Here is an 11,700-nt window from a genome sequence, read left to right on the forward strand (position 1 = left end):
ACTCCCATTTGTAGGTGCAGTGAGAGGGCTCCAGAGACCCAGCTTCTCAATGAGCATCCCAGGGAGGACCTGATGCTCAGGCAAGACAGTGAGGCAAGGCGAGGTGGGGAGCTGGGCCCCAAGTGGGCGGCGTGGCCCACGGTGGGGACATGGTGGCCTTGCTGCAGTTGGAGTGGCACGTGCCCCACTCATTCCATGTCAGGTCCCTGGCAGGTGATCAGGCTTTCCCTCCCCCTCAGTCACCCCCCCCCCCACCGCACCCCTGCCCTCCGCCAGCCCAGATATAAATATAAGAGCCTTTTCCATGGGCTGGTGCAGAAGGGCAAGCATTGGGCTTTATTTTAGGCCTGTGAAATTCCCTCCTTCATACCCAACAGGTGCATCGCCCCATTTAGATATTGGGGCCCAGAAATAGAACACAATTTACAATATAGCTTCCTTCAGGCATCTGGATGCTATCAAAAAAAAAAAAAGAGCCCTCCCGTGAGGTGGCCGGACGCGAACACAAGTGAGGCTGCAGCTCTGGCCTCGCCCGGCCTGAGGAGGGGCTGCCATGCAGCAGAGGGGCCTGGAAGACAGCGGGAGGGAGGGTCAGCAGGGCCCCTACCGGGAGATGGAGGAAGTGAGGGACAGGCGCAGGCACGCGCTCAAGGGGGGCCATATGTGGGGAGGGGATCCACATGGCCTGGGAGCAGTAAATCCATTAGTTAAAATCGACTGTTCCTTCGAGTCTTTATGGACTAGGGGAGAAGAGGATTCGACGCTTTCCTTAAGCTCAAGCACAGGGACCCACCAGGCATCTCTTAGCAAACCATGTGTTCTCACTAGCTGTTGGGGTGAATGGTGTCTCCCTCAATTCATATGTTGAGGTCCTGACCCCATAGCTGTGAATGTGGCCTTATTGGGAAATAGGGCCTTTGCAGACGTAGTCAAGTCAAGACGAGATCATTAGAGTGGGCCCCAACCCAAGATGACTGGTGTCCTTAGAAAAAGAGGAAATTTGGACCCGGAGAGACACGCACACAGGGAGACCCATGTGAAGATGGAGGCGGAGATGCGGGTGAAGCTTCTACAAGCCGAGGAGCATCAGAGATGCCAGCAGACCAGCGGGAGTCGGGGGTGAGGCCTGGGGCAGACTCTCACTCGGCCTCAGAAGGAACCAGCCCTGCTGGCACTGTGGTCTGGGCTTCTGGCCCCCAGACGGCGGAGAGTGGACTTCTGTGGTGTGAGGCGCCCGGTCTGGGGGACTTTGTTACAGCCACCATGGCAAACTGATACATCACTAAGTGGCACATTCCCAGCCTGCAGTTCACGCCGTCTGTCCCTCGAGGGACAGCTGATCCCTGTGGCGGAAGGCAGCGCTGTGGGCCCAGGAATGGGAGCCTGACTTCCTCAGAGAGTGTCCTCATTCCACCAGCTGATATGCAGGCTGGAGGAGGGGCTCTCCTAGGTGGTCTGTTTCATTAAGGTCACCCTTGGTCCAGAGTAGCCCAAGATCAATGTCATTTCCTCTGGGATGTCTGCAAGACCCCTCCAATGGCCGTCATCAAACCAGCTACCCAGGGCCCTTCATCCCTGACAAATGTCAGACAGAATCTTCAGGTGGGGACCGCCAGGGTTGGGACTGCAGCCCCCGGGTAGCTGCAGAGTAAGGTCCCCTGTGCCCGGGTGCGGTCCTGGTGAAGGCTGGCATGTCCTTGCGCATGGAGAGGAGGCTCAGCAGGGCTGGGCAGCTCAGGGCCGAGGGGCCTCTGCTGCTTGCCATGAGGCTGCCTCATTCTGTCCCTGGGCCGGGGCTAGAAGTGGAGCCGCCGACAGCAGGCCAGGCTCCCACAGGGACAAGCAGGTAGATGTCCCCTCCCAGTGTCAACGACTCAGTCAGTCACCGTCAGACTCAGGCCGCCTTCCTCCTTCTGGGTGCCACCCTCCAGGGTCCAGCCAGAGACGGCTAAGGCACACTGGCAAGAGTCAGGACCAGTCCAGCGGGTGACTGGCCCGCGTCTAGGGGTGAGAAGAGTCCCCATACAAGAAGGGAATGCCGCTTCCAGGCGGGGCAGGATGCTGGGCCAGGTGCCTTACGGGCCGGCATCCGGGCCGGCTTGGAAAGGCATGTGTGTCTAGGGCAGGTGCGGAAACAGCCCCTCAGCTGCAGTGCAGATGGCCGTAAGGATCCAGGAGACGGGGTGCAGACACAGGACACACTCTGTCCTCTGAGACTTTGGGGAACAAGTGCCTGCCAGCAGACCCATGGCCTTGCCTCCGCCCTCGGTTCCCAGGCCCCTCACACCCCTCACCCCCAGCGTGAGTTCACGCCCCTCAGTTGTTCCTCCATGCTGCTTAATGCCGTTCCCATCCCCAGCCTGCCTCCGGCAAGCTTTGCTCCGATCCCACAACACTTCACAGCTCGGGGCCCTTGCCCCAGTGTCCCCACTCTGTGGCTGGAAGGGCCCAAACTATCCAGGACTCCTGCTGCCCCTGGAAACTTCTCAGAGCTCGGCCTCCTCCCTAGACCAGGGGTTGGGCAAGACTCAGAACTTGAGAGGACAGCGGGCAGGGCTGCGGGCCTCCCAATGCCCCACGGTCCTGGGGGAGGCCTAGCTGCATCCTGACATGCCTAAATCCCCTACTGCTGCTGCATCTTCGGGACAGCCGGCTGAGGTGTGTGTGTGTGTGTGCGTGTGCGTATGTGCGTGTGTGCACTCGTGACAGGAGACACTTGGGCCAGATCCCAGCAAAGGCACGTGGAGGTGAGCCTCGAGCTAGCCCTGCCCACGAAGGCTGGACCGTTCAATGTGCTCAGCACGAGTCAGAACTGTGGGTTTCGAGTTGTGAAGGGATCCAAAGGCGGCCCGGTTCGTGAGCTTAGCGGTAGGAATTGTCCATGCCGGCCTCCAGCTCCCGGCAGTCTTTCCCTCTTGGAAGAAGAGCATAACAAACCAGAGCAAGCTGAAGAAGAGCGGCGGCTCTCGTGTGGATGGAGTCTTCCCGGGGAGAGAAGTGTCGTCCCTCTCAGGGGCAGGTGGCCGGGAGGGCTGCAGGAGCCCCGGCTCACGCTAACGCCCACCCTCGGGGCTGCTCCGGAAGCGGGTGGTGAGCAAGGAGAGGAGACACGCGGCCGAGCGGGAGGCCGGGCCCCTGCCCTCCCAGGATGACCAGCTCCTCTGGGTCCCCAGGCGGCATGGGGCTGCCAAGAGGGGCACCAGCCATCAGCTCTCGGGGTGCGGTCCTGTCCCTCCTACCTGCACCGCGGCGCCTCTCAGGACCCGGGGCAGCAGCCCGACTCCGCGTGGCGCGCCAGGAGCGACATGCGGGAGAAGGTCTTGGCACAGCTCTTGCATTGGTATTTCTTGGTGTCAGAGTGTGTCTGCAGGTGGGCCCGGAGGTTGGAGCGGTCGGCGAAGGCCCTGCTGCAGTGAGAGCAGGCATACGGCTTCTCCCCTGAGGGACGAAGAGGAGCCAGGTGAGCGACCATCGGGGTCCAGGCGCAACGGCCAGAACAGTACCATGGGAGGTGGCCCCAGGGCTCAGGGGTCCCTGTTTATCAATGAAGAACCCTGTCCTTCCCCCATGGGCCCTCACAGTGATTCCCGTGCATTGACCTTCACTGCGCCTCCCTGGGAGATGAGCGACGGGGGTAGGGGCCTCAGCACCTGCACCAGGAGGAAACACCAGGGCCGAGAGGCCACAGGTGCCCGAGGTCAGACTGCCACACCTGGGCAGGACTGCAGCATCTGAAACCCTTCCTAGGAGGAGGGATCTAGCACATTCCTTTGCTGGACCCACCACAGTCGCTAGATCTTTCTCTGCTTCTGCCAGAGCCCTCCCAGGGCCCTTTGCGGCCCAGATCTGACCGGGAGAAGGACCAGGAGCCTTCTGGCAGCTGTTCCCGCCCCCTGAAGGCCAGTTTACTAAGAAGGCGGGCTGGAGGGATGGGCCCTCATCCTGGCACAGGAGGCAGCATCCAGGATCAGCTTCCGATCCTTGCAGCCTCCAGGCCACCTCCGATCAGGAGGACTAGAGATTTAGACAAAGTCCTTCTGTGGGGACCTTGGTCCCAGGATGACCCGGACAGATGTTGGAGTCAGGAGAGTCATCGGACCCTCTCTGCCATGTGGAGTGGCTTCTCGTCCTGCAGCCCTGTAGTCCTGACAGGGTCCAGCCTGCAGTCCCTGCAGGGCCCAGTGCTTCTGCGTCCCTGCTGCCGGACACCAGGGCCGGCCTCCTGCGGGGCCTCCCGGGCTCCAGACCAGGAGCCCTGAGTCCCTGACCTTGTGTGATGAGGCGCTCTGAGGACACTCTCAGTGAAGAGTCAAGGAAAACAAGACGGGATTTCCAGCCTGGAGAAAGGCTCCAGCACAACCCTCCTTCCCAGCCTCCACCCAGGTGTGACTCAGAAGATTCTAGCCACGGAGCCGAGACCTCAGGCTGAGGGAGGCGCGTTACAGAAAGTGCGTGTTGCAACTGCGGGCCTGCGGCCGAGACCAAAGTCTTCCTCCTGGGCCGTCTGTGCCCGTCTCTCACTCTCACGGTGCGCTCGGCCAAGACCCAGACTCCAGGCGGAGAGCTGGGTCGAGGTCCAGTTCAGAGCAGGCCACTTGTGCTCTTTCTAGGCAGAATTCTGTAATCGGCAGAACGAAAAGGCTGCCGCGCCCAGGCTCCTTCATCTCTGAGCTCCGCTCCCTCTGCCCACTCTGTCTCTGTCTTCTTCTCCCTCCACAGCTGCTCCTCTCCCCATCATTTTGCCCTCTGCTCTGCTGGCCGTCCTCCCACCCGTAGACAGGTTTGCTCCCAGATCCCAGCCGCCATCTCTGCCCTTCGGACAGGCTTGTGTGACCCCGTGCTCCTCGCCCCCAGGCCAGGCCTGTCTCGCTCCCTTCTCCTGCTGCTCTAGAATTCTAGAAGGCTGTGGAATGTGAGAAGTCAGACCCGACCGCAGCCCTGCACCTTCTGTACTTTGCTGGGTGTTATGGGTTGAATTGTGTCCCCCCAAAGAGATGCATTCACATCCTAACCCCCTACCTGTGAATGTGACCTTATTTGGAAATAGGGGCTTTGCAGATGTCATCAGGTTAAGATGAGGTCACAATGGAGTATGTGGACCCTGAATCCAATATGACTGGGTCCTTATAATAAGAGGGAAATCTGGACACAGGCACAGACAGGGAGGAGAGACCGTGTGAGAACGGAGGCAGAGGTTGGAGGGAGGCTGCCACGAGCCACGGACACCTGGAGCCCCCAGGAGCTGGAAGAGGCCGGAAGGACCCTTCCTAGAGCTTCTGGAGGAAGCGTGGCCCTGCCCACACCTGGATTTCAGACTTTGAGCTCGAGGACTGGGAGAGAGAACATTTCTGTTTTGAGATCCTGGTTTGTGAACTTTGTGCCGGCCGCCCTAGGACACCGAGCCACGGGGAAGCAGAGGCTGGGTGACCATCCATCCTCTTGTTTATAAAATTAACCCCTCCCCTCTTCCAGCCCCCAGGTCCCACCCTGCCCCAACCAGATCCCTCTCTTGGACCCCTCACCGTCCCACCTGTGTGGGTCCGGATGTGGCCCTGCAGCAGCCAGGGCCTGGAGAAGGCCTTGCCGCAGAGGGTGCAGACGCAGGGCAGCGTGTGCGTGCGGACGTGCATCTTGAGGGCACCCGGGCTGGCGTATTCCTTGTCGCAGTACTTGCAGGTGAAGCAGCGCGGGGCCTGAACGTGGCAGTGCAGCTGCCGGTGCCTGGCCAGCCCGGCCGGCGTGTGGTAAGGCTTGAGGCAGTGGGAGCACTGGAAGCCCCCTGAGGGGCGGGGGCCCCGCTCAGCCCCCAGCAGTCTGTCTGGAGCCTGGTCCCCATGTGGGCCCAGGATCGGGGGCCACCGTGTGGGCAGAACCAGCAGAGGGGGAAGGTTGAGGTGGTTCAGGCTGTCTTTGAGGGGTACACTGGGGGCCCAGCCAGCCCGAGACTCTGCCCAGCTGACTTCCAGGGGGTCTGGCCCAGAGACCCCCCGAGCTTCCCTGTTCAGTGGGAGGGGCAGGGAGATGCGAGCGACGACAGAGGTGCAGTCCCAGGGCCGGGCGGGGCCAGCAGGCGTGGCAGGGGCTGCCTTGTCTGGGAGGAGTAGGGGCACCACCAGCCCCCCGCAGGCGGCGCAGGAGCCATCGGTTTCTGGAAGGTGAGGAGAGAGAACAAACGGTGGAGGCTGAGTCCCAGGCCTGCGCTTCCCGTCTAACTTCCTGATCTCATCTCCTGGGAGATTGCAAGACGGAAGATGCCAGACCATCTTCTGGGCCCACCACAGCTTGGCATGCGGGGAAAGGTCCAAGAGGAGGGAGGTGTTGGTGAGGGGAAGCGACGACGACGGCTGCAGCCCGGAGACCACGGGGTCTAGAGGAGCAATCTCAGTTCCTCTTTAAAAACAAAGAAAGAGCAACATCTTACAGGATTCTAAAACAGCCGTCCTGGGGTCAAGGAAGGGCCCCTCACCGCCAGGGCAGGGCAGGCACTCCCTCTGAGCCCCGACCCTCCTCAGGACCAGCTCGGGCGGCACCCTCCAGGCTCCCATGCAGTATTCATTCACAACACTTGGCAGCAGGCCACCGCGTGGAAAATAACTAATTAGGCTCCAGTCACCTCCTGATCACCCCTCGCCCATCATGACGTGGGTGCACTCAGCCCCCTGCCAACACTCCCGGCCAAGGCACGCTGTCCTGGGCGGTGTCACACTGCCTCCTGGATGGGCTTGCCCTCAGGCTGCTGCTCCTGCATTTGTGGGCCAGCATGCCCTGTGCTTAACCCAGAGGAGAATGGCGGAAGCCCCCAAAGTAAACAGGTTAGCAGGTCAGAGTGAAATTCTGCATTTCCCCGAAGCCTGAGTCTCCACACAGCCGTGTCTTACCATAGGTGTTGAAATAAATCTCTGGCTCTGTTTCTACCTCTGGGCCAAGGCTTAGGGCAGAGAAAGACAACCCAAGGAATGGGAGAAAACATTTGCGAATCATCTATCTGATAAGAAACTAGTATTCAGAATATATAAAGAACTCTTGCAACTCAACGATAAAAAAGACAAATAATACAATTTTTAAGTGGGCAAAGGATCCAAACAGACATTTCCCCAAAGAAGATTTACTAATGGCCAATAAGTACAGGAAAAGATGCTCAACATCATTAGCCATCAGGAAAATGCAAACTAAAGCCACAATGAGATGCCATGTCACACCCACTAGGATGGCAACAATTAAAATTAGACAATTACAAGTGTTGTGAGGATGTAGAGAAATGGGAAAGTGGAAGGGTTCCCACCCTCCACTCTCCCCTAACCCCACCGTCTTCCACCCCAGTATCCCCAGTTACAAAATCGGCAGGCCAGGTTTCTGTCCTCCCAGAAATGAGGGCAGGGCAGTGACAGGCTAGGAGACAAACCCTGTCCGGGAGGCCAGTGCCAACCCCAGAGGGAGGGCAGGGGAGAGGCAGCCACGCTGGGTGCTCCTGATCCCTCACTTCTGCTACCCCTTCCCCAGTCTTCCCCATAGCCTCTGGGTTGGCTCACTTTTTTATTCATTCTGTAGGTCAGATTCCTAGAAAAGACTTGTCGTCAGGGGTTCCCTAGGGGGGCCTAAAATGGCACTTATTTAAAAGGAGAGAGTGAGGGACCCCAGACCTAGCACCTCAGGTCTGTCCTGGGGTAACATCCTAGCAGAAAGGGTCACCGTGGCCACCCAGCTCTCCAAAAGCTAGAGCCACAGTGAGGAGGAAGAGGATTGGGGAGGGGAAAGTGGAGGGGGAGAGAGAGGGGGAGAGGGGAGCAGAGAGCGCTAGCGGGCTATGAGGCTGTTCTTGACAAACCATCAATCCTGGGCCTTCCTCAGCTGCTCAGACGTGCACATTCAGATGGTAAAGTGGGCTGCACTGTATGACTGGGCTCTAGGCAATGTTTTTTAAACTTTTAAAACTATAATCCATGTAAATTCAATTTTCCATCATATATATTTATATATATATATATATATCTGAAACAAAAGTTTCCCTTACCATAAGCGCTGCACTCTGATGGCTTCTGTTCTAGTTTATTTTATAAAATTGCTGGTGGTGACATTGAGTTGAGGAGCCAGTCCCAGGAGGCGCCCCCTAGTGGCAGTGGCCTCTGTATTGATCCTGGGACTCCCTCCCCACTCCGGATCTGAGTGCACTAAAGGCTCGCAAGGGGCACCTGGCCTCCTCAGTGTCCCTCCTGTCCACTCCCTCTGAGTCACTGAGAAGTCCCCCAAAGGGTCTCTGCCCCAAGAAGCTGCTGAGCTGGGGGAATGGCGCTGACCATCTAGAGAGGCCTTTGTCCCAGGGACTTCTCATGTCCCTGTGCCTAGCAGGGAATGCAAAAGAGTGGTGAACGCTGGGTCCTGGAGGCTCATCTCCCCACTGTGCCACCGGGGGAGGACTGCAGCTGCTCAGCCCATCTGCCCCGGGCAACCCCCACTGGGGTGAGGAGAGGCAGAAGGGAAGGAGGCCCACAGGAGGGGTGAGAAGGCGTTGGGGGGCCCAGAGGAACGCTGGACGAGCTGAACCACTCTTCCCCTCCCCTCCGCTCACCACCCTAGCCAGGATGCTCTGGGGGAGCCCTCAGACGGCAGCCCTAGGTCGCCCTCCGTCTCTCTCCTCACCATCTGTGGGGGCATTCCCAAATCTCCTCCACCAGGAAGGCGGCTCGGGGATCCCCTTGGCTGGGATGGGCGCGCGAGGCCACAGGGGGAGAGCCCCCGAGTGACTGGGGGCCTGGAAACTTCTCTAAGTGGGGAGAGAATCCCCACCCGCTCTGCCCGACGAGCAAGTGGTTCCTGAAGTCGAACAGGTGCCCGCGGGCTACCTACTCACCTCCAGCCCCAGGGTCTCTGCCGCCACCGCCATGCTGGCGAGCTGACTCCTCTCCTTCCACCTGGGACAGGTGTCCCAGTTCCCGGGGCCGCCCCTCCCGCCCGCCCCGCGGGAGCCCGAGCCCTGGGCGTGGCCTGGGGAGCGGGCATCCCCTACCTCTCTGGGTCTCCAGCCGCCCGTAGTTGGGGACCCTGTGGCCGAGGTGCGTTTTCACCAGGAAGGAGCGCGGCATGCTGCCCTCGCGGCGCGGTCCCACTGCGTCCGCCGGGCGCCCGCGGGCCGCTGCCGGCAGGTGCCGGGAGGGCCAGGTTCATTAGCATAGCGCACCGCCTCGGCCAACCAGCCCGCGGCGCGGCCGGGGCGGGGCCGCGGGGCGGGGCTTAGGGCCACGCCCAGGACAGGTGCGCGGCCGCGGGGGAGGGAGCGCGTGGCCGCCAGGTCCTCCCCACGGGACTTCGCTGGCGCGCGCCGCGAGTCACACCGACCCCTGGGACCTGGCGCACCCACCCACCGTGGACTAAAGGGCGGAGGTCAGGGCTGGTGGAAGCCGAGCCGGGCTGCCGTCCACACGGCGCGGGAGCGTGCGCAGAGCCCAGACTGAGAGAACCCTCCGCTCCGGCCGGGACACCCGCCCCACCTCCTGCGCAAACCCGCCTCGGTAGGATGGATGAGCGCGAGCCCAGAAGTCTAAAGCTGACGCTGCTGACCAGCCATGGTGGTGACCAGGGAGTCAGCCAGCCTAGGAAGCAGTGGCCCTTTCCCGGTGGGATGAAGGCCCAGAGGGTTCCCTCCCTCTGGGGACAATGCTTTAGGAGCTGGCCCCAGGCGTCCAGGAAGCTCGTTTGGTTGGGAGAAGGAACACAGCCTCCAATTCTGGAACTCCAGGGGGTTCACACATGCCATTATGGGAGGTTTAATCAAAGACGGCAAAGCGTGTGCACCTGCAACAGCCTAGTCTGTGACCTGGGTGGCCATGTCCCTCCTTCTGTGTCCTTTGGAATCCTTAGTGCCACAAAGAGCTGGGAAAGTCAGGTCTGGGTATCTGGTCCCTTTTGATGTGGACATTTCATGAGTTCAGGGATCAGATGGGGCTGTCTCTAGGTGGAGGGACACAGCCCCCACTAGCCCCCAAGAGCCCCTGGGCATTTCCACCGCTTCACAGCAGGCTTGACTTGCAGGGGGTGCCACATGACAGCCTGATGCTCTTTGCCAGCTGTGGGCTTGGGGGGGCAAGGTGGAGATGGCAGTGAGTCTGCAGAAGAACCTGTGGAGAGACAGTGCGGAGGAAGGGCCATGTCACACAGTGTCTTACGTTCCCACAGTTTTGCAAAGGACAAAACTGAGGCTCTAAGAGACTGTGGAATTGGGACCCAGGCCCACACTTCCAGCCTCACATGAGGCGTGTGTGCCCCTGTCTGTGGCTCAGTGAGGGAGCATGGAAGGACAGATGGTGCACTGCCGGGAGAAGGCGCGTGTCTCTTCTGTGGGCCGCGGCCTGGCACCACGCTGCCGAGAGTGTGGATTTCAGAGGACACGTGGCTGCCTTCTGCTTATTCACCTGTTCTGTAGCCTCGCAAGCTTCCTATTTATACCCTCTCTTCCTTCTCTCCCCCTCCTAGACATAGATAACACTTGCAAATACCTGGGCCAACCCTCCACCACACTGTCCTTCCTCACCCAGCCGCCCATCATGTGGCCGCTGGCCAAGGTGACTGCCTTAATCCCCAGAGAGATGCTCACGTGATTCAGGGAGGCCAAGCACTCGGGGGAGAGCCCGCCGATCCCATCCCGGAAACACCCCAGGGGTCCCAAAGGTCCTTGGAGCACCTTTGGGGTCGGGGCTGTGAATTCCTTTCCCAGGGCTGCCTTTCCCAGATGACCCTACAGGGGAGTTTGAGGTCCCTACTGACTCTCAGAACTGCCCTCCTGTGGTCATGCGGACTCACTGTCAGGCTGTGACTCACAGGGTCGTGTCCCGGCTGGACCTGAGGACGACCCACAGCGGAAAACCTCAGCGTCAGCCTTGTCCACGTCTCTGCAGCCCCAGAGGGGGGCTGTGGCTGTCCCCATCCGTTCTGCTCTGTGTCCTTCTGTCCTCAATTCGGCCACTTTGCCTGGCAGTTAAGCCTCGTGCCCCACCGCCGTGGGAAACCCACTTCCCACCAGCTCCTAGAACTGCCTTTCTCTCAACCAGAGCAGACTCGTCGGGAACCAAGGTCCCCACTTTCCCGCAGAAACCACAGTGGGCTGCTTTTGACACCTAGGACCTTGGGGATGACAGCTTGCCCAGAACCAGGCTGCCAGATGGGGTGTGCTGTCCCAGGACCCAGGACAGATGGCTTCTCACACTGGGGGCACTAGCCATGGCAACAGCAGCCCCCTGTGTCAGTGTATAGAGCATTTATTGAGAGAGGTGGGTGTGGCTAGACGTCCTGACTTGGGGCAACCCCATGGCTGTCTAAGGCCATGGACTTGTGGAAACTTAGACTCAATGCTCCAGCTCCCAACATCCGGCCAGTGTGTGCTTGGTCACCCCCAGTGAAGGGGAACTCATTACCACTTACAGCTGTTCATTCTATCTTGGGCCTGATTGTCAGAGGTGACACTGGTTCTTGAACTGGGGTTCAGTGGACACAGCCTGTGTGACATGGGGCTACTGACAGGAGACATTGTCCCTTCACACGCAGCTTGTAAGACAGGCCGTAGAGTTCTAGATACCTTAGGGCATGCCAGAGAAAGTGACGGATGCTGAGAAGGGGCTCCTGGGGGCTGGGGCAGAAGAGGTGAGGACTGAGCAGGGGGCCAAGCAGGGATGAACGGTGTGCATATGTGTGTCAGTGTGTGTGCATGCA

General features: G+C 59.9%; 1 protein-coding gene across 1 annotated transcript; it reads right to left on the reverse strand.

Annotated features, from left to right (window-relative positions):
- Nucleotides 1-319: 319 nt before the first annotated feature.
- SNAI3 (snail family transcriptional repressor 3) lies at nt 320-9,125 on the reverse strand. Its single transcript, XM_046680344.1, has 3 exons — nt 9,005-9,125; nt 5,531-6,148; nt 320-3,438 (listed from the first exon to the last, which is right to left on the reverse strand). The coding sequence occupies exons 1-3, from the start codon at nt 9,078-9,080 to the stop codon at nt 3,257-3,259; spliced, it is 876 nt and encodes a 291-aa protein (XP_046536300.1). The 5' UTR covers nt 9,081-9,125; the 3' UTR covers nt 320-3,256.
- Nucleotides 9,126-11,700: the final 2,575 nt, after the last annotated feature.

This window comes from Equus quagga, chromosome 13, assembly GCF_021613505.1.
Source record: "Equus quagga isolate Etosha38 chromosome 13, UCLA_HA_Equagga_1.0, whole genome shotgun sequence".
Classification (NCBI taxonomy): Eukaryota; Metazoa; Chordata; class Mammalia; order Perissodactyla; family Equidae; genus Equus; species Equus quagga.